The following is a 26850-nucleotide window of genomic DNA, read 5'->3' as shown; positions in this document are numbered from 1 at the left end:
GAGGAGGGGAGAGGAGAGGCCTACAATGAGTCAATTAGAGAGGGGGAAGGATATGAAAGAAGGCCTTCTTCGTGGCTTCCCTGTGACAGTTTCGGAGACATCAGGGCTGTCGCTCTGTCTTTCCCTCTCCCGCGGACACCTCCCTCCTCTTCTCCACCACATTCCAACGGCAGTGGCTGCGAAATCTGGACCTCCTGGGGCTTTCCCCATGGGAACAGTGGCCTGGGACTGGGAGTCAGAGAATCCGTCAAAAGGGAAAGGGGATTTAGGGGTCATTGGCTGCAGAACACACAAAACTTGCAGATCGGCGATTTTTAAAAAAATTAAAAGCGGAGGGATCTCCAACCTTTCTGAGCCTGCAGGGCACCTTTGGAATCTGGATACAGAGCGGTGGGTGCAGCCACAAAATGGCTGCTGCAGGAGGCGGAGCTGGCGACAAAATGGCCACTGCAGGAGGTGGAGCCGTCCACAAAATGGCTGCCGCAGGAGGCTTTATAAGGTTTTGGGGTGGCCGTTTTAATAACATATATTTTAAATGCAATATAGTAATTGTTTTAATCGGGTAAATGTAACCATTGGTATATTTTCTGTAGTTACCCGCCCTGCGTCCACCGGGAAGGGCAGGCGATAAAAACAAGATGGTTGATATTACTATTATCTTTGTGGCCTGGCGATGAGCTGTCATCCCAGGGGATCCCCAGGTCCCAGCTGGAGGCTGGCATCCTTACGAGGTCCATGACAATAGTGGGAGATCTCCAGACACTGCCTGGAGGGTGGCATCCTGAGCACTGCACCGCCAAGTGCTGCAGCTTACTGCATGACAAATTTTCGCCTTCTTTGCTCACCACCTTCCCACGTGTACGCATGAGCCCCATTGGCTGAAACATCCTAGAGAGACAGTGGAAAAACAGGTCAGAATTGGCCCAGAGCATCCTGGCTAAGGAGAAACGGGTCTCTTTGCCCGCTCTAGCTAGGAATAACCACCAGAGAGTCCACTGGCTTCTTCCCGGAGGGAGAAAGTGACAGTTCAAAGCCCCTCCGCCCCATCTGGGAATCTGCTTCGAATCAGAGAGGGAAGCGATCGTCTGCCGGCCCATCTGGAGGCTTTTCTAACAGTGGAAAACCCGCGGAAGAAAATGGGTCTCATGCGCTCGCCAAGCCTGCTCCCTTTGAAGCCACAGGGCTAGAGGCGGGGGGGGGGGGTGAAATGAGGGCCTGGGCTGGGGAGGGGAGGCAGCCCGCCCATAAAAATAATTAAAAGAACAGGAGAACTGCAGCAGCAGCTGAGGAATGTTAAAGCCGTGCAGGCTGCATTTCCACAGTCGAAAAAATTTCACCCCATGGATTTGCCCGTAAGCCACGCATTCCTCCTGAAAGCCGAGACGTGAAGCCTTCCCCTGGTCTGGCCGGATCAACGGGCCCGTGTGAAAAACGCCCGTCATGACAAACACAAATCTTCCACGGTGCCCAGCTGGCATTGTCCCCCCTCCCCCCCAAAAAACACTTCCCAAAAAGCTTGCAGTCTGTAGAGACGATCTGCGTTGTTATCACGTAGTTGAATAAAGGCAGTGATCCTCCACCCCCACCCTCAGGCCAAGCATAACCGGGGCAGGTTTGCCAGAACACCCAGTTGTCTAACCCACTGATCTAACATTTCCGCTCCCCGAATCCTGCTTTGTCCCCCCTCTCCAGATGTGAATTGGCCATTTTAATGTGAGGCTACCTGCAGACCAGGTAAAGGTCTTGACAAACTTGAGAGAGCTCTCCCATGTTATGGTGGGAGGTAATATGACTTTGCAAATTAACCTAGTTGCAGGGTCCAGGCCAAGACAGCAAGGAACAGGAAAAAACAGCTACACCCATGCGCTGACACAGTGGGGTGTATTGGCTGCTCGTTAAAAGGGGGGAGTCCATCTCCCTGCTCCCCCTCTCCTGACCAATAGCGGATCAGTCGGATTTTAACTTTCTCCTTAAAAAGGAGGGTGCCGCTGCCAGCTGCCCTGCATGCGCCCCACTGGATCCGGGTGGGGGGCTGGCGATGAAAACCTGGAAGGAAAAAGGGAGTCATTGTCAAAAGAGTCAGATTGGCAACAGATTGCTGCACTCTGGACTGCTCGCAATATCCATAACAATTCTGTGATCGACTCCAGCTGCCGGCAGCAATACGGTGTCACGTCAGCGGTGGGAGAGCTCTGTCTTCTCAGCTCCCCTTCCCTGGTTCCCACTCCTACCTTCTTGGCAGCCAGCGACAAAGCGTCAGGCTTGTCTTGCTCTGTGTGTTCACCCCCTGGAGCATTGGGCGTCCCTCGAATAAGGAATCGGAATTCCGAGTCAAATTCTGCGAGAAGAAGAGGAGGATTCTGCGATTTCAGCCGAGCGCTGGAAACACAACTTGGCAATCACTGTCCCTCCCTACATTCCACTGTTTATTTGTTGCTGCGGGGGTCTGGAGGGCTGTTTGTTTAAGGGGGTGAGCGGCAGGCTTCACACCAAGTCAATTTGTTTAATGGCGTGTTGTCGTCGCATGATGGATGTCCCTCCCCTCTCTCCCTTCCTCGACAAGCTCTTCCATTCAGGAAGATTGTGCTTCCCTCTCTCTGCCTCGTCCTCCGGACACCCAAAGGCAGGGACCTTTATTTAGACACACTTCCCCTTCCCCCTGAGAGACTCCTGTCTTCCTGCCAGTTTTTGCAAGATGTGTCATAAAAACTTGGGTGTTGCTGAGGGAGCCAGGAAAGATTCTCTGATGTGAAAAAGGAAGGCTTTTATAGGCACAAACGAGTCCCTCCAGAGGAATGGAGCTGCAGAGTAACTGAGCGTTTTGAAAGTAGGCAGCTATTAGTTACCTTTGTGGATGAGGCACAGATCCAGACTCGGAGCATGAGGTTTAAAAGAGAGGAAGCTTTACTGGAAAGATTGTTTACAAAAATATATCGTATTCATCTGCTTCAGACTCCTTACTGAAACGGAGAACAAAAACTTAAAGAGTAGTTACAAAAGCAGCACATCGCAAGCCTCGATGGCTAGGCTGCAAGTAGACTACATGAATACACATCAGCAGATGGAGAGAGCAAAGAGCCTAATGGAGTCTGCTCCTTGCTCCTGCACTGCACACTGAGCTTCTCTTCTTCCTGAAGAAAGAGGAAGTGGGCCCACCTTAAACAAAGGACTCCCTGAAGCACATGGCTCAGAATTCCCTGCAACCTCACCAATGAGCATTTGATGATATTAGCAAGCACATAGGTCCCGCTCAGCTGTTTAAACAGCCTAACAACAGCCTTTCAGGGCTGACTTCACCATATGACTTGCTGATTGTAATTCCAACAAGAACTTATTACCAGAGCCTTTGTTGTTAGTTGCCAGATTTAGGGAGGTCATTAAAGGAAGGGTGACATGGTGAGACCTGATCTGAACTGTATGCCACAGTCAAGGGGGGGGGACACTGTGGAACAGTGCACTTTAGCAGATCTCCCAGAATTTCTCCCACGTAGGGCCCATCTGTTCCTGAATCTTGTTGAAATAGGCAAAATCTGCAGTGTGCATAACTGAGCAGAATATAAAGAGTGTCCTGCAGAGGGCAACAGAGATGTATTTTTTTAGCATAGATCTGCTCAATGAGAGACTTTCTGCTTCTTTGAGGTCACTTTCTCCCTGTTTGCCTCCAGAATGACTGCAGGAAACATACAGCTAGTTAGACCACTGAGACTCTTTCTCTCCTCTGCTTTTGTATACAAAAGGAAACTTTGTTTCCATTCAAAATAAAACCACTTTATCGTTTTGTGTGTCACTACAAGCAAAACAAAACAAAGAAAAAGACAGCAGGCCAGTTTGTTTATTGCGTTTAAAACTGTCGTGTTTCAGGCACAGTTTTTCCGCTAGCAAGTTTGTTTATTGCATCCAAGATTATCCTCTTGCCAACATGTTTTTTCTCCATGGTGTTGGTTACTCTGAAAGCATCACAGCTCTGGCCTGCTGTTAGCCGTTTTAAGAAACTGCGTAAGCTCGTAGAGATCACCCACGTCCTCACTGGTCTGCAACGAAGGCTCTCAAACTTCTCGAATTGCTGTTTTGTGAGGGTGTGTGGTTTTGCATGGTTTCTCCGAGTCATTTCCAGGCCCTGTCTGGATGTCAAAATGGAACCATTTCCCATTGCACAATGCCTCAGCAGATGGGATTGGTTACCCCAGGATGTGGTCGCGCTGAGACGCCTAAATGGCATGCCGACTTGGGTTTCCTGCGGGGCTAAGCTTTCATTGTTTTAAAGTAAGTTTCTAGCCCTTATGGGAAATACTGGTGAAAGGAAGTACGTGTATGTAGAGGGGAATACCACTTAATTATACGATAACTTTGTCAGCAGTCATTCTCAACACTTCCTGGCATCTGGTCACTGAATTTTGGAACTCATTGTCACAAGATGGAGGAGGCAATGTACAAATCTCCAGATATCCCCACCACTCCAGAGCTGGCCTCCCCAATTGTCAATTACAATTGGCGCTAGTCATTGACTGATGAGCCCCTCTACAGTTACATGTTAAATGCCTTTTATTTTGAAGCATCCCTGGCCGTGCAGGGGTGGGTGGGTGGTTAAATGTGCTACTTAAGAGCATGGAGATGCTTCAGCCCTAAACAGAACCTATCCTGGAAGGAACAGGGAGATCTTCTAGCTAGAGATGCCATCCCCTGGAAATATAGCTCACCTCCAGGTGACTGAAATCGGGCCCCCCTCCTGGATAAAGTGGTTCCTTTGGAGGGTGGGCTTAAGGGGCCCTGGGGATCCCCTGGAATTACAGCTCATTCCAAGGTGCAGAGATCTGGCTGCTGAGACCAATTCCCTGGATAAAGTGGTTGCTTTGGAGGGGTGACTTAAGGATGCCACCCTCCAGGTGGGACCTGGACATCCCCCGGAATTACAGCTCATCTCCATACTGCAGAAACCAGCTCCTTTGGAGTCAATGGCTGCTTGGGAGGGAGGGAGGGCTCAACAGCATTATTCTCCACTGAGTCCCACCCCGCCCCAAATCCCCCCCCCACTCCTGGCTCCACCCCCAAAGTCTCCAGGTCTTTCCCATCCCAGAGCTGGCAACCCTGCTTCTGGCCCCAGACAATGCAGCTAAATCCCTCTCCCCCGCTGCATTCACATCCTCGCAGCGCTTTCGCCTCTTTCTGCGCAGCGGCACTCCAGGAAGGGAGGTCGCGTTTCCACAGGGAGCTTAATAAAGGTCGGACCGCCGGAAGTAGGAAGCAACCTCGACTTCCGGAATAGGTAAGCGTGTGTTTTTTTGCATGCATTTCTTCAGTGTCTTGGTCTGTTGTTGCCATGCACGAGCGGGTGACTTCTTACTGTGTGTCCCCGGGTTGCCAACCTCCAGGAGAGGTGGTGCCTGGAGATATTTTGGCATTGCAGCTGATCTCCAGCTTGCAGGGACCAGTCTCCCTGGAGAAAAGGGCTGCTCTGGATGGGCGGGGGGCTGTATGGCATTGCACCACAGTGAAGTCCTTCCCCCTCCCCAGGCTGCACCCCCCAAATCTCCAGGAATTTGCAAATGCAGAGGTGGCAACCACAGTTAATGTCCTGAGCCCTTGTGTTTGGGGAGGGGGTGCTCCGAATTGCATGCTGAGAAACGCCCGTCAAGCCTCCTCTTGCTTTCTTCCCGACCCCTCTTTGATTCGAATTAGAAAAGTGGCGTCTATTTTCTGATTTGTGAATAGGTTCTTGCAATGTCAGCAGGAGTTGTCCAGGGCAGTGGTCTAAATTAAAACTTTACAGATCTATCTACAAGCTTTACAAATCTGTTTCGGTGGAACAAAACACTTTACCGAAGGCATTCCAAACAAAGGAATGCCTTTGATAAGGTATTTTGCTCTGTGCTATTGAAATAGATTTGTAAAGGGTTTTTTATTATTATTTAGGACGTTGCCCTTTAAACAACTGGCAAGTCAGTATTGAAAGATACTTCAAGAACCCTTTGGGTGATACAGGACATTTTTGGCTCATCTTCAGAACCTGGGCAGGCAAAGATGGAGTGTGGGAGAAGGTGGCCAGAATGTATCTCTGGTGCCAAAACCCAAAGGTGAGATAGAAGGCTTGTCGAAGGAAAATACTGAAAAATTAGTTTACTGTGATCGTATATAGACCAGGAACTTAGACATATGCAGGCAATATTCAAGCCATCAAGCTGGATTTTTCTTTTTCCAGAATGTGTCTCTGACTGTATGCCACAGCTAGACCTGTGAGCCTTCCTATACCGGTCCAAGTATGCCAGGAAATTTCACTGCCAAGCCTCTTCCTTGCTCCTTGCTTACTGATCATCCCCTACATTAAACCTAAGCTACAAGAAGTTGTGTTCCTACATACCTGGCTTGCAAAACATTTTCTTAGTTCTGAGCTTGTAGCAATCACAGACTTTGGCCACCAATGACAGGAATGGCAGAGTAAGAATCGAAAGTATAAAAGAAAGGGTTTTCCACTGTGCCCCTGATGCTGCGCTTCCTCTTAATAGGCTAAATTTGCAACAAGAAGTATCTTCCGCACTCAGAAGATAATTTTGCTAGCCTTTCCCCTAGCCTTTCCCCGTTAATTCAGCCGCTCTCTGAGATGAGCAGTGAGGCTGGACAGATGGTGGTGTGGTCGGCATGCACGGGCAACGTTTGATTTGCAAATCCTTTTCGCTTTTGCAGACATGGATCCGGAGGATGCGGAACAGCTGGCGTCTGAGATGCGCGGAAAGACAATCGATGGCTGGGCCCTTTTGCAGTTTGCAACGGGCACTGGTTTGGCCGCCTATGTTGTGTGGGCGGGCGTTCTCATGCCCGGCTTCCGCAAAGTGCCTTTAAAGCTACAGGTAAAGCTACAGGTGGTTTGGCTAGACTTTGGTGGGGAAGTGAACTAGGCTGATGGGGAGGAATGTCTGCAGTCTAGGCCAGGCACATATGAAGTATATGGGTTTATGGAACTGTTTTTAACTCTGTTCATTTTATTTGATGTACACCATCCCAAGACGGCTGGGCTGAGAGAGGCAGTCCTATAAATCCAATTATAATAGTGTTAAAAAAACAAAATGGGAACATATATTTTAAACAAAAACATTTGAGGCAATGAAAAATTCCCAAACCCTTTTTCTCTGGCGATTTTTAATGCAATTCACAAGTTCTTCTGATCCACAACAATGAAATTAACGTCAAACGGCATCCGGGACAGCTGATTGCAACATAGTGTTCTTCAGGACTTTATTTCTATCCACGTCTAATGACCTCTACAGAGAATTCCACTTCCTTTGAGCTCAAAATGATCCAAGGAAGAGGAATGATATTCCTTTTTGTGTATTGGAAGAGCTCATGAATTGCATTAAATATTGTCAAAGAAAACATTTGGGTGATTTTTCATTGCCTCAGATGGGTTTTTGTATATATATATATATACTGCAACTTTGCACTGTTTGGCCATATATTTTTTTTTATTTAACCTCCAGGCGGGGCCTGGAGATTTTCTAGAATGACAGCTGATCTCCAAGTGACAGATATCAGTTCCCCTGGAGAAAACAGACATTCTAGAGGTTGGACTTGATGGGATTATATCATTGAGCTGCCTTCCCAAACTCCATCTTCCCCAGCCTCTGCCCCCAAATCTCCCAGAATTCCCCAACCCTACCAGAGCCCCTTCCAATTCAGTTGTGGCCTTTATCTCTCTCTCTCTCTCTCCTCCAAACTAGGTGCCATACGTCCCGGCAAGTGTCAAACAAGTTGAGAATGTGATGTCGCTGCTTGCAGGCCGCTCTGGGAAGATGGTGGATTTAGGGTCAGGAGACGGCCGAATTGTAAGAAAGGGGGATTTCTTGGACGTGATATTTGGGGAGGCTTGCCACAGGCCCGAGAGCGGAGTTCCAGATGTCTTCACCCTGAAATGCTAGCTTTCTACTTGCAGGATATATATATATATTTTTTTAAGGAGGATGCATTCAGTCATATGGGGAGAGAAGGTGGTATGGTCTAGCCTGAGCTCATCAGATCTCAGAAACTAAGCAGGATTAGAACTTGGAAGAGAGGACCACCAAGCAAGACTCTGCAGAGGAAGGCCATGGCCAACCACCTCTGCTTCCAGCTTGGTTTAGAAGTCTCTTGCTGGGGTCACTGTAAGTCTTGGATGGGAGACCACCAGGCAAGGCTCTGCAGAGGAAGGCCATGGCCAACCACCTCGGCTTCCCCCTTGGTTTAGAAGACTCTTGCTGGGGTCACTGTAAGTCTTGGGCGGGAGACCACCAAGCAAGGCTCTGCAGAGGAAGGCTGTAGTCTTCCACCTCTGCTTCTCCCTTGCCTTGAAAGCCCTTTGATGAAGTTGTCTTGAGTCAGCCTTTGCTGTCACCTGATGGAATGAGTTGCTAGTAGAGATCCAGGCCCTGGTGGAACTAGCAAAGTTCCGCAAGACGGCACTCTTCCACCAGGCCAGTGGTTGAGGCCAAGATTACGGAAGAACAGCTGTGGACCTTCCCTTCTCATGCACTTTCCTGCTCAAACTCTCCACTGTATTCGGAGACCAACCCATGATAGTGTTAGGCGATCACAGATTTTTAAAGCGTTTCATTCTGTTTAAACCTTTTACTATACGTCTATGAGCCCCCTTGGCGGGTAGGGCGGACTAAAAGTTAAACGGCAACTAACTAAATACAACAAAATAATCTCTTCTATTTAGCTAGGACAGATGCAGATGCTGGAGCCGTGCCTGCATCCGTGGTGCCCAAGACGGAGAATTCTAGCAGTGCATGCGAGAGAGGGCTGCAAAAGGAACAGGAAGGAAGGAGAGTCCGTGAGGAGATCAGTCTGCATGTCAAAGGGGACAGCGAGAGAAGGAAGTTGCCAGGTCTCTCGCCTCTCTATCCCTAAAACTCTCTCCTAGCCCCCTCTGAAGGCTGAGACCAAGAGGCATTGCAAAGTCCTACTCTTCCAGGAGATCTTAGGGTAGCACCAGTGGAGGAGGAGAGACAGAAGGGCCTTGGCAGGGGGTGTTTCACAGGCAGGCTCCTGCCTGGGTCCCCAAGGGCACCCCGTTCCCTGGAAAATAACCCTGGAGCCTGTTTGTACCTTTGGGTGAGCTGGCCCCTCTTTCCTAAGGCTTGCCCCCTGACCGCTTTGGGGAGAATTCCCAGAGTGATGCTCTGGCTTTGCTTCCAGGTCCTAGAGGCTCACCGACGAGGCTTCAGGCCCGCCATTGGTTATGAGCTGAACCCGTGGCTGCTACGTCTTTCCAGCTACCGGGCCTGGAAGGCTGGGTGCTACGGGGAGGTTTCTTACCGCCGGGAGGATCTGTGGAAGGTAAGAAGAGAGGGAGAGGGGCATCTTGGCAGGGCCCAAAGCACGTCGGCCTGGGGGCAGAGGCCTTCCCTGGTCCGCCTACCGATACGTCAGGATCTTAGGACTTGGTTGGTCAGCCGAACTTGGTTAGTTCTTAGGACTTGGTTGATCAGCCGAACTTGGTTAGTTCTTAGGACTTGGTTGGTCAGCTGAACCAAGTGGTAGAAGCTGGGGGGGGGACTGTACCAATTCAGGCTGCAGCGGGAGGGGGGCGCTTGCATAAATAGAAGAGCTACCTGGCAGGGAAAGGGGTTCAACTTATGTCTTTCATGAAACCCTGGGGTTTTGTTGGGGGTTCCCCAGGGGTTTCACGAGCTTGGGAGTGAAAAATATATTTTTAAAAAATACTGCAGTACGGCAGACCTTCCCGAAGGGGCTAGTCTCGCCTCCCTGACGGCTGATTTTCCACGTGCAGAGCGAGGATGGGAGGGGAGGGGTTGTCGTTGATGGTTCAATGGAGGAATCTTCTGGGTTTTGTCTGGGAAGCTGGGATCTTTGGCACGGGATCACGCTGACCGCTTGCCCCGGTTGTTTTCTTTGGAGGTGGATTTATCAGACTGTGGTAACGTGACGGTGTTCCTGGCACCTAGCGTGGTAAGTACAATGTTTCTCCCTGGGACTGGGGCAGGAAAGGCCAAATACGCCCCCCTTTCAGCCAGGCTTCTAGAGGGGCGAGAGAGTTTCTATGTGTTCAGTACTGCACAGAGTCCAACCCCCACCTGCATAAATGAGGAAGAAGCACTAAAAGGGCACCCGGAATAACACGGCTCCTCTCGTTTCTTTCCCAGCTGCCACTTCTTGAAAGGAAGCTGCTGGCGGAACTTCCGGAAGAGGCCCGGGTGGTGGCCGGCCGCTTCCCGCTCCCCAACTGGGCGTCCACAAGCACGGCCGGGGACGGACTGAACCAAGCCTGGGCATACGACCTCAAGGCCGTACGGGCAGCCCGGCGGGACAATCCGGAAGGAAGCTCGGTGTGAGGCCCGAAGACCCAAGCTGGTGGCTGATCTTTGACCTGTTACAGGAGGAGGCCTTTTTCCATCTTGAAGCTCCATGAAGGGCTCTTTGCAAAAGGGAGCCGAGAGGGATGGTGGGATAATTCGGCAGGTAAAAATCACATCTGAATGGACAGGATGGGGGTGGACTTGATAGACCAAGTGGACCAAGTCCGATGCCTCTGAATTGTTTTGTGCCCTTTCACCGTGTGCTGCTCCTGGCATGGTGACGACTCTCTTGAAGAATGGCCAGGCCTGGAATTCGTCTTCAAAGAAGCAGAAAAGGCTGCAGTTCCCAAGGTGCTGCATTTTTCTGGTTGCAAACCACTAAAGGTTGGGTTGTCTCTAGTAATGTTGGGGCCCGAGACCAGAATACTCCAACGTCATTATCTGGCACGCTGAGTAGGCCCTCCTCTTGATGGGTGTCCCTGGCTGCCCCTTCCTGTAACTTTGTGACGCAGACACTACATTTCGTTGCTCAGATTCCTTTGGGGTTTCAACATCGGCGGAATGTCAGCAGCTCCCGCACTCAGGGCCCGAGGCCCGTCTGTTCCCAGGAGCTTCCTCAGCCTCACAATCTCCTGCTTGTATCTACAGCAAAAGCAATATTTTTTTTAGAAAAAACACTGTGCCTCAATTCAGTTAGCTTAGCAGTTGACCTACGAACACAGGTGCCCAAGACTGGCTTTCCTAAGCCCCTGGACAAATGGGGAAATCATTTGGGGGTGGACTTGGGGCTCTCTCAGCATTCCCATGCCCTGTTTGGGAGAATAGAATAGATCCTGAGACTGTATATTAGGCCAAAGCATGGGATTGGCTCTCCAGGGCTGGTTGACTCCCAGGAAACTTCTAGGCTGTGATATCTCCCTCAAACTGCCAGGGGCTCTCTCCAACCACGTGAAGTTGCAGATAGCCACATTGGATCAAAGCAAAAGAAAAGGAGGAGAATTACATGCCTTTTGCATCCCTACTCAACCATTGGACATTTAAACCTTATTTAAACCCTCACTATAAAATAAGACTCTAGGCGTACGCTGAGTCACTCGAGAGAAGTTCTTGCTTGTGTGGATCAGCATCATGTTTAAACTGGGCCCCAGGAGGAACAAAAGGAGGGGGAGCCAGCAAGGTGGGCAGAGAAGTCTTTCCAGGGGCAGCCCAATCTCAAATCTGCAGAAAGCTCCAGGAAAGGAAGAAGGTGGAGCCTCACCTCACAAGGTGCTTATCTACATACTCGTGCAGTTCGGTCACCTGTTCTTCCGCTACCAAAGCCCGTGTCAGCAGCTGGCTCCTCTCCTTCTCCAGATCTTCCTGTGCAAAGGAGAGCAGAGAGACAGAAAGAGGAAAGAAGGTCAGCCCAGCGAGAATCCACATTGCACAGAGAAGAAGAGCTGGTTCCTTATACCCCCCTTTTCAATAACCGAAGGAGTCTCAAAGCGGCTTACAATCACCTTCCCTTCCTCTCCCCACAACAGGCACCCTGTGAGGTAGGTGGGGCTGAGAGCTCTGAGAGAACTGCTCAACAAAGACAACTCTCCAAGAACTGCGACTGGCCCAAGGTCACCCATTCTCCAAATTACAGGCCACTGCTCTTTAACCACTCCACCCCGCTGGCTCTCAGAAGAGCCTTGCGGAAGGGCTGTGAGACAGGTTGCGTTTGCTCATGGGTAGCCTAGATAAAACTTTTCCCAAACAAAATTGTTGTCAAAGAGTTTCAGAATCGTAATCAGGAATAGCTCAATAATGCAGTTTGCCTCCTCCACAGAGCAGGGGCTGCTTTGTGGTGGCATCCAGCATGCCTTCCAGGTCTCGATTCCAGCCAGCCCCTTAGCACCCTCGTGCCTTTTCAACGGTGAGGCTTGAAACGCATGTCCTGCATTTCCCGATGAGTGGTCCTCCTGTAATCTGACATTTCCCTTCTCACAAATCTAAACAAAGCGCCTAATGCTTTAATGCTCGTTCCAGAGCTGCTGCTTGCTTGAAAACAGAGACACTAAAGGCTCTGGGCCTGAGCTTTTTACCTGCACGGTGTGCGTGAATTCCCGGAGCTGCTTCCTGAGTTCTGCCCAGCCCTCCTCGTTCAGCATGCTAGGAAAGGGAGGGAGGAGGAAGGAAGGGAGGGAAGGAAGGAAGGAAGGAAGGAAGGAAGGAAAAAGGGAGAGATGGAAGGAAGGAAGGAAGGAGGGGGGGAGGGAAGGAAGGAAGGAGGGAAGGGAGGGAGGAAGAAAAGAAGGAAGGAGGGAAGGAAGGAAGGAAGACGTCTGGATTAATTAAACCCGGCTTCTCTCTCCATTAATTTATTTCCTTATCTCCATAAGAAGACCTAGATCACAGCCTGGCCTCTGGGAGAAGATTACTAGCTACTCTCTGTGCATTTGGTTGTCGCTGCTGATCCATTAAAAAACCTGACTTAATTAATTAAATTTTATCCTGTTTTAATTGCTGTATTTCCACGTGTAATGTTGTACCCCGCCTGAGCCGGCTCGCGGGGAGGGCGGCCACAAAACCCAAATAAATAAAAATTATGTAAATCGGTCTTCTACATGTGGGGAAGGTTGCGGAAGCCCTGGGGTGTCCTCGCAGAATCCCAGTTGGAAATCCCTGCTCTAGAACTTCTCCTGCCCCTTGGCTGCAGAGGCCGAGAACGTCCCATCAACGAGGCCCACCCAGGCCAGTGATTCCCACCCGAAGCCCCCCAAAACGAGTTCCGATGGAGGCACTTGGGCCAGTGGGAAATGGCGAGAAGGTTTCTCGGAATGTCACCCCTGCCGGTCGAGAAAGAACAAGATAAAATCCCCTTTTCTGTGCAAATCGACTCTTTCGCACGGCCGCGCCTAGGAGCACGGAGCTAGGTGATTTAATTGTGGCGGAGAATGCCGTGGGAAAGTCCTTCCTGGCCTGCCGGGGACGGTTTCAGCAGAATGTGGGTCACGTTTGAGGTTTGGGGGAATTCTGGTTGGTACGAACCAAGGAATGCATTGTGTCGCCGCTCAAGGTATGTGGGAGGCGGGGGATGAACCGAGGTTGCACGAGGGTCCGTGGGGGTAGGGGTGGGGGGCGTGAGAGCCGTTAAACCCCGGCGGAAGAGGGGCTGTATGTTTCGTAGCGGCTTGACGCTGCTCGAGGGCTGCTGTAAGGGGGTCAGACGCAACCCTCCCGATCTGCATCTGTTTTGTTTAGTTTGTCCTCTTCCCACCAAGTAGCTCGGGGAAATGGACATTGCACACACCCCTCGTCCTCGATTCTATCCCCCAACAACAACCCAGTGTGGTAGGCTGGGCTCTGGGTTGCTAATCTCCAGGTGGGGCCTGGAGATCTCCTGGAACGATAACCGCCCCGAGGATAGAGGATTAGTGCCCCCGGAGGAAACAGCTGCTTCGGAGTGTTGACACTATGATCTGATACCCCTTCTCCTCCCCTCCCTGTTTTTTTTTTTTACTTTTTTATTGGAAACCGCTGTGATTCTCTAAGAGCAGCGGTATACAAGTTTATGAATGAATGAATGAAAGAATGAATGAATGAAATCTCCAGGATGCACCTATACCAGAGCTGGCAAACAATGAATGAATGAATGAATGAATGAATGAATGAATGAATGAATGAATGAATGAATGAAATCTCCAGGATGCACCTATACCAGAGCTGGCAAACATGAATGAATGAATGAATGAATGAATGAATGAATGAATGAATGAATGAATGAATGAATGAATGAAATCTCCAGGATGCACCTATACCAGAGCTGGCAAACATGAATGAATGAATGAATGAATGAATGAATGAAATCTCCAGGATGCACCTATACCAGAGCTGGCAAACATGAATGAATGAATGAATGAATGAATGAATGAATGAATGAAATCTCCAGGATGCACCTATACCAGAGCTGGCAAACATGAATGAATGAATGAATGAATGAATGAAATCTCCAGGATGCTCCTAGGCCAGAGCTGGCAAACCTGGCTTTGAGCCGCAGGCCAGAGATCCTAATCTGACGCACTGACCCCTATGTTGATGCCGTAATGACGAATACTCACTGTGGCGGCGAAGTCCTGGCGCTGTTTTCACTGAACTTGACCTGTGAGGACAGAAACGAAGGTTCGACACTTTCCTCCCGCTGTCCAAACATCGTAAGATCACAAGCTCCCCAAATTCATTCCCCGCAGCCCTTCCTGGAATCCGCCTGGATACTGGAATCCGCCTGGTTCTAAACCAGGCCCTTGGTTCCTCGAGGTCTGTATTTTTTACTCTGACCGGTCTCCGGTCTTTAGTGCCACCTGCCGCCTGGTCCTCGTGACCCCCCAATGCAGGTTGTCCACACAGCCCTTTCGTCACCTTCATCTGCAGTTCGTGTAGCTCGGCCTCCAGTCGGGCTTTGTCCTCCCGCAGCCGGTTCAGCTCCTGAGAGGTGGCGGTCAGCAGCTCGGCGTCTGTGATGGCGAGGTGATACTCCGGTGGCCCAGCGTCCGTTTCCTCACTCCCCAGCAACCGGATGTGTTCCCGCTGCATCCTGTGGGCGCGGGGAGAAAGGATCTCGCTGGCCTTGGAGCCCAAGAAGCTGGTTGATAATGCTAAGAGGCAGCTTGGTGTCGGGGTTAAGAGCAGGGGGCTCCAATCTTGATTCCCCGCTCCTCCTCCACGTGCATCCAGCCGGGTGACCTTGGGTGAGCTCCAGTTCTCTCGGAGCAGTTCTGGCGGGGCTCGCTCAACCCCGCCTACCTCCCAGGGGAGAGAAAAGGGAGCCACCCCCTACCTGTAGGCAATCAGCAGATTCTCGTGCGTCTTGACCAGGTTCTGCAGGCGTTTCTTGTAGCCTCGAGCCGCCCCAGCAAGCTGCTCTTCCCGTGACCTGTGGGAAGCCCGGATGTCCTTCAGCATGCTATCCACGAAGCGCTTCATGTGAGCCACTTCAGACGGCCCTTTCCCTGCTCCCGGACACTCCGTCGACTTGCTGTCAACATAGGCCTGGAAAGACACGGGTGTGTTTCACGCCAGCCCTGGCTGTGGGTGTTGGAGCGCTTCCTATGCGCTCAGAAATGCGCAGATTGAAAACACCGAGCCTCATTGAAGCCTTTCCCAACGTTTTGACTGTGGAGGCCCCCCTGAAATGTTTCCAAGGCTTTGGGGGAGCCCCAAAAGTGATAACAGGCCCCTTCTGAGAAGCGGGCCCGTAAGTTAGATGCAGGAGCCAGCCCATGGATCAATAAATTTATCGTTTACTCTTTCCCTCGTGGAGAAAGAGACGAAGCCTGCAGAGAAACAGCAGAAGTGGGCTCCGGTAATGTCTAGTGATGTCAGTGGCTGTCCAAACTTCTGGAAAAGGCTACAGAATCCATGGGGATTTATTGTGGAACCCCACGGTTCCCCTGGTTGGGAACCGCTGCTCTATAGGTTTTCTGTATGGCCGGGAAAGTCTTGTGAGTGGCATAGGATGGTGGAGTTGGGTGGGGGCCAGGACAGGGCGCATCTTCTCCTTGGGAAGGACCTGCTGGGGTTGCCCGCTCCCAATTTGGAAACACCTGGAGGTTTGGGTAATCGACCCTGAGAAGGGTTTGTGCATGGAGGGGCTTCACTGGGGGCTGCCATTTTCTCCCGGTGAACCTGGAGATTAGTCGTAACCCCTGGAAATCTGCAGCCGCCGCCCGGAGGGTGGGCTGGTGACCTCACGGCCCAGCCTTGGCTCCCGGTTAGGAACGGCTCACCGCCAGATCTGTGATGTACTGCACCAGCCGTGATCGATACTCTTCGTTCAACTCCTTCAGCTGCATCTGGAGGCGGGAATTCTCCGCCTCGACTTCTTGGAGCTGGCTTTGGGAGCTGAGAAGAACCTGTGGCCCAAGAAGACCGAGAAGAAAGAGCCGGGGGGTTATGTCCTAAAAGGGCATGGGTGTTGGGTCGATCTCTGTGGTTTCAAAAGGCACTTTTGTTACGTGGGCTAATTTCTTATCTGCTTAGGTGACCCTTGTAAGGAGTTTTGTCTTATTTGGAGCATGGAGGCTTTCTTACCGCTGATTTCTCTGCTAGCTTGTGTTGCGTGTTCCGGATTGCTTTCTTGGCCTCCTGCAGCTCTCTGCCCATGGCTACCCTGCACACAGAAGGAAAGTAATTATGCCCACCGCACTGGTGGTATGCCCAAAATACACCAAGACCTCCATGTAGCCATCTATGCGATATCACTCTAGCACTGCCCACATCTCTCTTGTCTGCATGGGCTCTGCATGTGATGTTGAGGTTGTCAGGAGGGTGGCGCTCAAGGTTTTGGGCAAAACTCTATGGTTCGAAGCCAATTCTATAATAGAGTTTTGCCCACATGTCAATATCATTTCTGGGTGACATCAGTGCGTCAGATTAATTGCTGGAGTCTCGCTCCCAGAACGCGCGCCCCATTCTGCCCCTCAGCAGCGTCAATGAACCAGATGACCCTAAATCTGATTGTTTCCTGAAGGCCTAGAAACCCACACACCAAATCAGCTGGGATTCATCAACAGAGACCCAGCATTACGGATTTATACTAGTGACATGGTCATTCTCTCTTCCCAGTAAATTCTGGGAATCACAGTTCCATTCTCAGTACTCGTTCCAAATTACATTTCGCAGGATTCTTTGGGACCTGGGCCATACCATTAAAAGGGATATAACGCCTACACACACACAGACACAAACACACACACACACACACGTAGCCCCTTACATTCTCTCCTCCAGTTTTTGTTGCTGGGAATTATACATCTCCTTCATCTTTTCCATCTCAGCGACGATGTGATCTTGATTGCCGAACAGCTGTGGAGGGAGGGAAAACAGGAGGGTCGTGCTGCATGCCCCAAAGGCCAAAATGACTGCCTAGGGAAGGGGAGGAGTCAGCTACAAAATGGCTGCCATGAGGAGGATTCAGCTACAAAATGGCTGCAATGAGAAGGGGAGGAGTCAGCTACAAAATGTCTGCCATGAGAAGACGAGGAGTCAGCTACAAAATGTCTGCAATAGAAGGGGAGGAGTCAGCTCCAAAATGGCTGCCATGAGAAGACGATGAGTCAGATACAAAATGGCTGCCAATGGAAGGGGAGGAATCAGCTACAAAATGGCTGCCATGAAAAGGGGACATTTTGGAGCTGACTCCTCCCCTTCCCATGGCAGCCATTTTGTAGAAGACTCATGGCATACATTTTGTAGCTGACTCCTCCCCTTCTGTTGGCAGCCATTTTGTAGCAGACTCCTCCTCTTCTCAAGGCAGCCATTTTGTAGCTAACTTCTCCCCTTCTATTGGCAACCATTTTGTAGCTGACTCCTCCTCTTCTATTGGAAGACATTTTGTATCTGACTCCTCCCCTACTCATGGAAGCCATTTTGAGGCTGAGTCCTCTTCCCATGGCAGCCATTTTGTAGATGATTCATGGCAGCCATTTTGTAGCTAACTCCTCCCCTTTTATTGGAAGCCATTTTATAGCTGAATCCTCCCCTGCCCTAGTCAGCCATTTTGTAGCTAACTCCTCCTCTCATGGACGCCATTTTGTAGCTAACTCCTCCACTACTATTAGCAGACATTTTGTAGCTGACTCCTCCCCTTCTAATGGTAGCCATTTTGTAGAGGACTTATGGAGCCATTTTGTAGCTGACTCCTCCCCTATTATTGGCAGCCGTTTTGTAATTGCTTCCTTCCCTTCTATTGGCAGACATTTTGGAGCTGCCTTCTCCCCTTCTATTGGCAGCCATTTTGTAGCTGACTCCTCCCCTTATGGCAGCCACTTTGTAGATGACTTATGGCAGCCATTTTGTAGCTAACTCCTCCTCTCATGGAAGCCATTGTGTAGCTGACTCCTCCCCTTCTATTGGCTGACATTTTGGAGCTGACTCCTCCCCTTCTCTTGGCAGACAATATGTAGCTGACTCCTCCCCTTCTATTGGCTGACATTTTGTAGCTGACTCCTCCCCTTCTCTTGGCAGACATTTTGTAGCTCACTCCTCCTCTTCTATTGGCTGACATTTTGTAGCTGACTCCTCCCCTTCTATTGGCTGACATTTTGTAGCTGACTCCTCCCCTTCTATTGGCAGCCATTTTGTAGCTGACTCCTCCCCTTCTATTGGCTGACATTTTGTAGCTGACTCCTCCCCTTCTATTGGCTGACATTTTGTAGCTGACTCCTCCCCTTCTATTGGCAGCAATTTTGTAGCTGACTCCTCCCCTTCTATTGGCTGACATTTTGTAGCTGACTCCTCCCCTTCTATTGGCAGCCATTTTGTAGCTGACTCCTCCCCTTCCCATGGCAGCCATTTTGTAGATGACTCCTCTTCTGTTGGCAGCCATTTTGTAGCAGACTCCTCCCATTCTAATGGCAGCCATTTGTAGCTGACTCCTCCCCTTCCATTGGCAGACATTTTGTAGCTGACTCCTCCCCTTCTCATGGTAGCCATTTTATAGATGACTTATGGCAGCCATTTTGTAGCTGACTCCTCCCCTTCTCATGGTAGCCATTTTATAGATGACTTATGGCAGCCATTTTGTAGCTGACTCCTCCTCTTTTATTGGCAGCCATTCTATAGCAGACTACTCCCCTTCTAATGGCAGTCATTTTGTAGCTGACTCCTCCCCTTCTCATGGCAGCCATTTTGTAGCTGACTATTGGCTGACATTTTGGAGCTGACTCCTCCCCTTCTATTGGCAACAATTTGGAGCTGACTTTGTAGCTGACTCCTCCCCTTCCCATGGCAGCCATTTTGTAGAAGACTCATGGCATCCATTTTTTAGCTGACTCCTCCCCATCTATTGGCAGCCATTTTGTAGCAGACTCCTCCTCTTCTCAAGGCAGCCATTTTGTAGCTAACTCCTCCCCTTATATTGGCAACCATTTTGTAGCTGACTCCTCCCCTACTCATGGAAGCCATTTTGGGGCTGAGCCCTCTTTCCATGGCAGCCATTTTGTAGATGATTCATGGCAGCCATTTTGTAGATGACTCCTCCTCTTCTGTTGGAAGCCATTTTGTTGCAGACTCCTCCCCTTCTAATGGCAGCCATTTTATACCAGAGTCCTCCTGTGTTCATGGCAGCCATTTTATAGCTGACTCCTCCCCTTCCCATGGCAGCCATTTTGTAGATGGCTAATGGCAGCCATTTTGTAGATGACTCCTCCTCTTCTGTTGGCAGCCATTTTGTAGCAAACTCCTCCCCTTTTATTGGCAGCCATTTTGTAGCTGAATCCCCCCCTGCCCTAGTCAGCCATTTTGTAGATAACTCCTCCTCTCATGGAGATGCTCCTCCCCTTCTCATGGCAGCCATTTTGTAGCAGACTCCTCTTTTCATGGCAGCCATTTTGTAGATGACTCCTCCCATTCTCAAGGCAGCCATTTTGAAGCTGACTCTTCCCCTTCTCATGGCAGCCATTTTGTAGCTGACTCCTCCTCCCCTTCTATTGGCTGACATTTTGTAGCTGACTCCTCCCCTTCTCATGGTAGCCATTTTGTAGATGACTTATGGCAGCCATTTTGTAGCAGACTCCTCCTCTTTTCATGGCAGCCATTTTGTAGATGACTCCTCCCATTCTCAAGGCATCCATTTTGAAGATGACTCCTCCCCTACTCATGGCAGCCATTTTGGAGCTGACTCCTCCCCTACTCATGGCAGCCATTTTGGGGCTGAGTCCTCTTCCCATGGCAGCCATTTTGTAGATGATTCATGGCAGCCATTTTGTAGATGACTCCTCCTCTTCTGTTGGCAGCCATTTTGTTGCAGACTCCTCCCCTTTTATTGGTAGCCATTTTGAGGCTGACTCCACCCCTTCTATTGGCAGCCATTTTGTAGCTGACTCCTCCCCTTCTATTGGCTGACATTTTGAGGCTGATTCCTCCCCTTCTATTGGCAGCCATTTTGTAGATGACTTATGGCAGCCATTTTGTAGCTGACTATGGGCTGACATTTTGTAGCTAACTCCGCCCCTTCTATTGGCTGACAATTTGGAGCTGACTCCTCCCCTTCTATTGGCTGACATTTTGGAGCTGACTCCTCTCCTTCTATTGGCAGCCATTGTGTAGCTGACTCCTCCCCTTCTATTGGCTGACATTTTGTAGCTGACTCCTCCCCTTCTATTGGCTGACATTTTGTAGCTGACTCCTCCCCTTCTATTGGCAGCAATTTTGTAGCTGACTCCTCCCCTTCTATTGGCTGACATTTTGTAGCTGACTCCTCCCCTTCTATTGGCAGCCATTTTGTAGCTGACTCCTCCCCTTCCCATGGCAGCCATTTTGTAGATGACTCCTCTTCTGTTGGCAGCCATTTTGTAGCAGACTCCTCCCATTCTAATGGCAGCCATTTGTAGCTGACTCCTCCCCTTCCATTGGCAGACATTTTGTAGCTGACTATTGCCTGACATTTTGTAGCTGACTCCTCCCCTTCTATTGGCTGACATTTTGGAGCTGACTCCTCCCCTTCTATTGGCTGACATTTAGGAGCTGACTCCTCCCCTTCTATTGGAAGCCATTTTGTAGCTGACTCCTCCCCTTCCCATGGCAGCCATTTTGTAGATGACTAATGGCAGCCATTTTGTAGATGACTCCAGCTCTTCTGTTGGCAGCCATTTTGTAGCAGACTCCTCCCCTTCTAATGGCAGCCATTTTGTAGCTGACTCCTCCCCTTCCATTGGCAGACATTTTGTAGGTGACTCCTCCCCTTCTATCGGAAGACATTTTGTATCTGACTCCTCCCTACACATGGCAGCCATTTTGGGGCTGAGTCCTCTTCCCATGGCAGCCATTTTGTAGATGATTCATGGCAGCCATTTTGTAGATGACTCCTCCTCTTCTGTTGGCAGCCATTTTGTTGCAGACTCCTCCCCTTCTAATGGTAGCCATTTTGTACCAGAGTCCTCCTGTGTTCATGGCAGCCATTTTGTATTTGAATCCTCCTCTTCTCATGTCAGCCATTTTGTAGCTGACTCCACCTTCCCATGGCAGCCATTTTGTAGAAGACTCATGGCATCCATTTTGTAGCTGACTCCTCCCCTTCTGTTGGCAGCCATTTTGTAGCAGACTCCTCCCCTTCTAATGGCAGCCATTTTGTACCAGAGTCCTCTTGTGTTCATGGCAGCCATTTTGTATTTGAATCCTCCTCTTCTCATGGCAGCCATTTTGTAGATGATTCATGGCAGCCATTTTGCAGATGACTCCTCCTCTTCTGTTGGCAGCCATTTTGTTGCAGACTCCTCCCCTTTTATTGGTAGCCATTTTGTAGCAGACTCCTCCCCTTCTAATGGTAACCATTTTGTAGCAGACTCCTCCCCTTCTAATAGCAGCCATTTTGTACCAGTCCTCCTGTGTTCAGGGCAGCCATTTTGTATTTGAATCCTCCTCTTCTCATGTCAGCCATTTTGTAGCTGACTCCTCCCCTTCCCATGGCAGCCATTTTGTAGAAGACTCATGGCATCCATTTTGTAGCTGACTCCTCCCCTTCTGTTGGCAGCCATTTTGTAGCAGACTCCTCCCCTTCTAATGGCAGCCATTTTGTACCAGTCCTCCTGTGTTCATGGCAGCCATTTTATATTTGAATCCTCCTCTTCTCATGTCAGCCATTTTGTAGCTGACTCCTTCCCTTCTATAGGCAGCCATTTTGTAGCTGACTCCTCCCCTTCCATTGGCAGCCATTTTGTAGCTGACTCCTCCCCTTCTCAAGGCATCCATTTTGAAGCTGACTCCTCCCCTTCTCATGGCAGCCATTTTGTAGCAGACTCTTCTTTTCATGGCAGCCATTTTGTAGATGACTCCTCCCATTCTCAAGGCATCCATTTTGAAGTTGACTCCTCCCCTTCCCATGGCAGCCATTTTGTAGCTGACTCCTCCCCTTTTATTAGCTGACATTTTGTAGCAGACTCCTCCTTTTCTCAAGGCAGCCATTTTGTAGCTAACTCCTCCCCTTCTATTGGCAACCATTTTGTAGCTGACTCCTCCCCTTCTATTGGAAGACATTTTGTATCTGATTCCTCCCCTACTCATGGCCGCCATTTTGTAGGTGACTCCTCCCCTACTCATGGCAGCAATTTTGGGTGTGAGTCCTCTTCCCATGGCAGCCATTTTGTAGATGATTCATGGCAGCCATTTTGTAGATGACTCCTCCTATTCTGTTGGCAGCCATTTTGTTGCGGACTCCTCCCCTTTTTTGGTAGCCATTTTGTAGCTGACTCCTCCCCTTCCATTGGCAGACATTTTGTAGCTGACTATTGGCTGACATTTTGTAGCTGACTCCTCCCCTTCTATTGGCTGACATTTTGGAGCTGACTCCTCCCCTTCTCTTGGCAGACAATATGTAGCTGACTCCTCCCCTTCTATTGGCTGACATTTTGGAGCTGACTCCACCCCTTCTCTTGGCAGACATTTTGTAGCTTACTCCTCCCCTTCTATTGGCTGACATTTTGTAGCTGACTCCTCCCCTTCTATTGGCAGCCATTTTGTAGCTGACTCCTCCCCTTCTATTGGCTGACATTTTGGAGCTGACTCCTCCCCTTCTATTAGAAGCCATTTTGTAGATGACTTATGGCAGCCATTTTGTAGCTGACTATTGGCTGACATTTTGTAGCTGACTCCTCCCCTTCTATAGGCAGCCATTTTGTAGCTGACTCCTCCCCTTCCATTGGCAGCCATTTTGTAGCTGACTCCTCCCCTTCTCAAGGCATCCATTTTGAAGCTGACTCCTCCCCTTCTCATGGCAGCCATTTTGTAGCAGACTCTTCTTTTCATGGCAGCCATTTTGTAGATGACTCCTCCCATTCTCAAGGCATCCATTTTGAAGTTGACTCCTCCCCTTCCCATGGCAGCCATTTTGTAGCTGACTCCTCCCCTTTTATTAGCTGACATTTTGTAGCAGACTCCTCCTTTTCTCAAGGCAGCCATTTTGTAGCTAACTCCTCCCCTTCTATTGGCAACCATTTTGTAGCTGACTCCTCCGCTTCTATTGGAAGACATTTTGTATCTGATTCCTCCCCTACTCATGGCCGCCATTTTGTAGGTGACTCCTCCCCTACTCATGGCAGCAATTTTGGGTGTGAGTCCTCTTCCCATGGCAGCCATTTTGTAGATGATTCATGGCAGCCATTTTGTAGATGACTCCTCCTATTCTGTTGGCAGCCATTTTGTTGCGGACTCCTCCCCTTTTTTGGTAGCCATTTTGTAGCTGACTCCTCCCCTTCCATTGGCAGACATTTTGTAGCTGACTATTGGCTGACATTTTGTAGCTGACTCCTCCCCTTCTATTGGCTGACATTTTGGAGCTGACTCCTCCCCTTCTCTTGGCAGACAATATGTAGCTGACTCCTCCCCTTCTATTGGCTGACATTTTGGAGCTGACTCCACCCCTTCTCTTGGCAGACATTTTGTAGCTTACTCCTCCCCTTCTATTGGCTGACATTTTGTAGCTGACTCCTCCCCTTCTATTGGCAGCCATTTTGTAGCTGACTCCTCCCCTTCTATTGGCTGACATTTTGGAGCTGACTCCTCCCCTTCTATTAGAAGCCATTTTGTAGATGACTTATGGCAGCCATTTTGTAGCTGACTATTGGCTGACATTTTGTAGCTGACTCCTCCCCTTCTATTGCCTGACATTTTGGAGCTGACTCCTCCCCTTCTCTTGGCAGACAATATGTAGCTGACTCCTCCCCTTCTATTGGCTGACATTTTGGAGCTGACTCCACCCCTTCTCTTGGCAGACATTTTGTAGCTGACTCCTCCCCTTCTATTGGCTGACATTTTGTAGCTGACTCCTCCCCTTCTATTGGCAGCCATTTTGTAGCTGACTCCTCCCCTTCTATTGGCTGACATTTTGGAGCTGACTCCTCCCCTTCTATTAGAAGCCATTTTGTAGATGACTTATGGCAGCCATTTTGTAGCTGACTATTGGCTGACATTTTGTAGCTGACTCCTCCCCTTCTATTGCCTGACATTTTGGAGCTGACTCCTCCCCTTCTCTTGGCAGACAATATGTAGCTGACTCCTCCCCTTCTCTTGGCAGACAATATGTAGCTGACTCCTCCCCTTCTCTTGGCAGACATTTTGTAGCTGACTCCTCCCCTTCTATTGGCTGACATTTTGGAGCTGACTCCTCCCCTTCTATTGGCAGCCATTTTGTAGCTGACTCCTCCCCTTCTATTGGCTGACATTCTGGAACTATCTCCTCCCCTTTTATTGGCAGCCATTTTGGAGCTGACTCCTCCCCTTCCCATGGCAGCCATTTTGTAGATGAGTCATGGCAGCCATTTTGTAGATGACTCCTCTTCTGTTGGCAGCCATTTTGTAGCAGAGTCCTCCCCTTCTATTGGAAGCCATTTTGTAGCTGACTCCTCCACTTCCCATGGCAGCCATTTTGTAGATGACTAATGGCAGCCATTTTGTAGCTGACTTCTCCCCTTCTATTGGCAGCCATTTTGTAGCTGACTCCTCCCCTTCTATTGGCTGACATTTTGGAGCTGACTCCTCCCCTTCTATTTTCAACCATTTTGTAGCTGACTCCTCCCCTTCCCATGGCAGCCATTTTGTAGATGACTTATGGCAGCCATTTTGTAGCTGAATTCTCCCCTTTTATTGGCAGCCATTTTATAGCCGACTCCTCCCCTTCTAATGGCAGCCATTTTGTAGCTGACTCCTCCCCTTCTCATGGCAGCCATTTTGTAGATGACTTATGGCAGCCATTTTGTAGCTGAATTCTCCCCTTTTATTGGCAGCCATTTTATAGCCGACTCCTCCCCTTCTAATGGCAGCCATTTTGTTGCTTACTCCTCCCCTTCTCATGGCAGCCATTTTGTAGCTGACTCCTCCCCTTCTCATGGCAGCCATTTTGTAGATGACTATTGGCTGACATTTTGTAGCTGACTCCTCCCCTTCTCTTGGCAGACAATATGTAGCTGACTCCTCCCCTTTTCTTGGCAGACATATTGTACCTGATTCCTCCCCTTCTATTGGCTGACATTTTGGAGCTGACTCCTCCCCTTCTATTGGCAGCCATTTTGTAGCTGACTCCTCCCCTTCTATTGGCTGACATTCTGGAACTATCTCCTCCCCTTCTATTGGCAACCATTTTGTAGCTGACTCCTCCCCTTCCCATGGCAGCCATTTTGTAGATGACTCATGGCAGCCATTTTGTAGATGACTCCTCTTCTGTTGGCAGCCATTTTGTAGCTGACTCCTCCCCTTTATTGGCACCCATTTTATAGCAGACTCCTCCCCTTCTAATGGCAGCCATTTTGTAGCTGATTACTCCCCTTCTATTGGCTGACATTTTGGAGCTGACTCCTCCCCTTCTATTGGCAGACAATATGTAGCTGACTCCTCCCCTTCTATTGGCTGACATTTTGTAGCTGACTCCTCCCCTTCTCTTGGCAGACATTTTGTAGCTGACTCCTCCCCTTCTATTGGCTAACATTTTGTAGCTGACTCCTCCCCTTCTATTGGCTGACATTTAGGAGCTGACTCCTCCCCTTCTATTGGAAGCCATTTTGTAGCTGACTCCTCCCCTTCCCATGGCAGCCATTTTGTAGATGACTAATGGCAGCCATTTTGTAGATGACTCCAGCTCTTCTGTTGGCAGCCATTTTGTAGCAGACTCCTCCCCTTCTAATGGCAGCCATTTTGTAGATGACTCCTCCTCTTCTGTTGGCAGCCATTTTGTTGCAGACTCCTCCCCTTCTAATGGTAACCATTTTGTACCAGAGTCCTCCTGTGTTCATGGCAGCCATTTTGTATTTGAATCCTCCTCTTCTCATGTCAGCCATTTTGTAGCTGACTCCACCTTCCCATGGCAGCCATTTTGTAGAAGACTCATGGCATCCATTTTGTAGCTGACTCCTCCCCTTCTGTTGGCAGCCATTTTGTAGCAGACTCCTCCCCTTCTAATGGCAGCCATTTTGTACCAGAGTCCTCCTGTGTTCATGGCAGCCATTTTGTATTTGAATCCTCCTCTTCTCATGTCAGCCATTTTGTAGCTGACTCCTTCCCTTCTATAGGCAGCCATTTTGTAGCTGACTCCTCCCCTTCCATTGGCAGCCATTTTGTAGCTAACTCCTCCCCTTCTCATGGCAGCCATTTTGTATATGACTTATGGCAGCCATTATGTAGCTGACTCCTCCCCTTCTATTGGCAGACATTTTTAGATGACTCTTCCCCTACTCATGGCAGCCATTTTGGGGCTGAGTCCTCTTCCCATGGCAGCCATTTTGTAGATGATTCATGTTAGCCGTTTTGTAGATGACTCCTCCTCTTCTGTTGGCTGACATTTTGTAGCTGATTACTCCCCTTCTATTGGCTGACAAATTGGAGCTGACTCCTCCCCTTCTCTTGTCAGACAATATGTAGCTGACTCCTCCCCTTCTATTGGCTGACATTTCGGAGCTGACTCCACCCCTTCTCTTGGCAGACATTTTGTAGCTGACTCCTCCCCTTCTATTGGCTGACATTTGTAGATGACTTATGGCAGCCATTTTGTAGCTGACTATTGGCTGACATTTTGTAGCTGACTCCTCCCCTTCTATTGGCTGACATTTTGGAGCTG

General features: G+C 49.6%; 2 protein-coding genes across 6 annotated transcripts in view; one reads left to right on the top strand and one right to left on the bottom strand.

Annotated features, from left to right (window-relative positions):
- Positions 1-5167: 5167 nt before the first annotated feature.
- Positions 5168-12748, top strand: ANTKMT (adenine nucleotide translocase lysine methyltransferase). Of its 4 annotated transcripts, none has more exons than XM_077316379.1 (7): positions 5168-5263; positions 6679-6842; positions 7710-7814; positions 8687-8854; positions 9166-9306; positions 9889-9939; positions 10134-12748. In XM_077316379.1, the coding sequence occupies exons 2-7, from the start codon at positions 6681-6683 to the stop codon at positions 10320-10322; spliced, it is 816 nt and encodes a 271-aa protein (XP_077172494.1). In that variant the 5' UTR covers positions 5168-5263; positions 6679-6680; the 3' UTR covers positions 10323-12748. The 4 variants fall into 4 exon arrangements, with proteins under 4 accessions (XP_077172494.1, XP_077172495.1, XP_077172496.1 ...); XM_077316380.1 differs by lacking the exon at positions 5168-5263 and adding an exon at positions 5282-6071; XM_077316381.1 differs by lacking the exons at positions 5168-5263; positions 8687-8854 and having other exon boundaries at positions 6681-6842.
- Positions 10787-26850, bottom strand: part of CCDC78 (coiled-coil domain containing 78) — a 42074-nt gene continuing 26010 nt past the window's right edge. For both annotated transcript variants that reach the window (XM_077316376.1, XM_077316378.1), the window contains 9 exons: positions 17026-17114; positions 16341-16419; positions 16037-16162; positions 15088-15299; positions 14670-14844; positions 14372-14412; positions 12356-12422; positions 11545-11645; positions 10787-10928 (listed from right to left, as the gene is read on the bottom strand). In XM_077316376.1, the coding sequence (XP_077172491.1) occupies positions 10802-10928; positions 11545-11645; positions 12356-12422; positions 14372-14412; positions 14670-14844; positions 15088-15299; positions 16037-16162; positions 16341-16419; positions 17026-17114 (1017 nt within the window). In that variant the 3' untranslated portion in view covers positions 10787-10801. The remainder of the gene's footprint in view (positions 10929-11544; positions 11646-12355; positions 12423-14371; positions 14413-14669; positions 14845-15087; positions 15300-16036; positions 16163-16340; positions 16420-17025; positions 17115-26850) is intronic.

Source organism: Paroedura picta, chromosome 17 (genome assembly GCF_049243985.1).
Source record: "Paroedura picta isolate Pp20150507F chromosome 17, Ppicta_v3.0, whole genome shotgun sequence".
Lineage (NCBI taxonomy): Eukaryota > Metazoa > Chordata > Lepidosauria > Squamata > Gekkonidae > Paroedura > Paroedura picta.
Note: the sequence above shows the minus strand (reverse complement) of the source record. Positions and strands in the feature narration are given on the sequence as shown.

Coding starts and splice junctions, on each gene's coding strand:
- ANTKMT (XM_077316379.1), top strand. CDS start 6,681: ATGGATCCGGAGGATGCGGAACAGCTGGCGTCTGAGATGCGCGGAAAG. Junction 6,843..7,709: donor AAGTGCCTTTAAAGCTACAG/GTAAAGCTACAG, acceptor CCTCCAAACTAG/GTGCCATACGTCCCGGCAAG. Junction 9,940..10,133: donor TGTTCCTGGCACCTAGCGTG/GTAAGTACAATG, acceptor TTTCTTTCCCAG/CTGCCACTTCTTGAAAGGAA.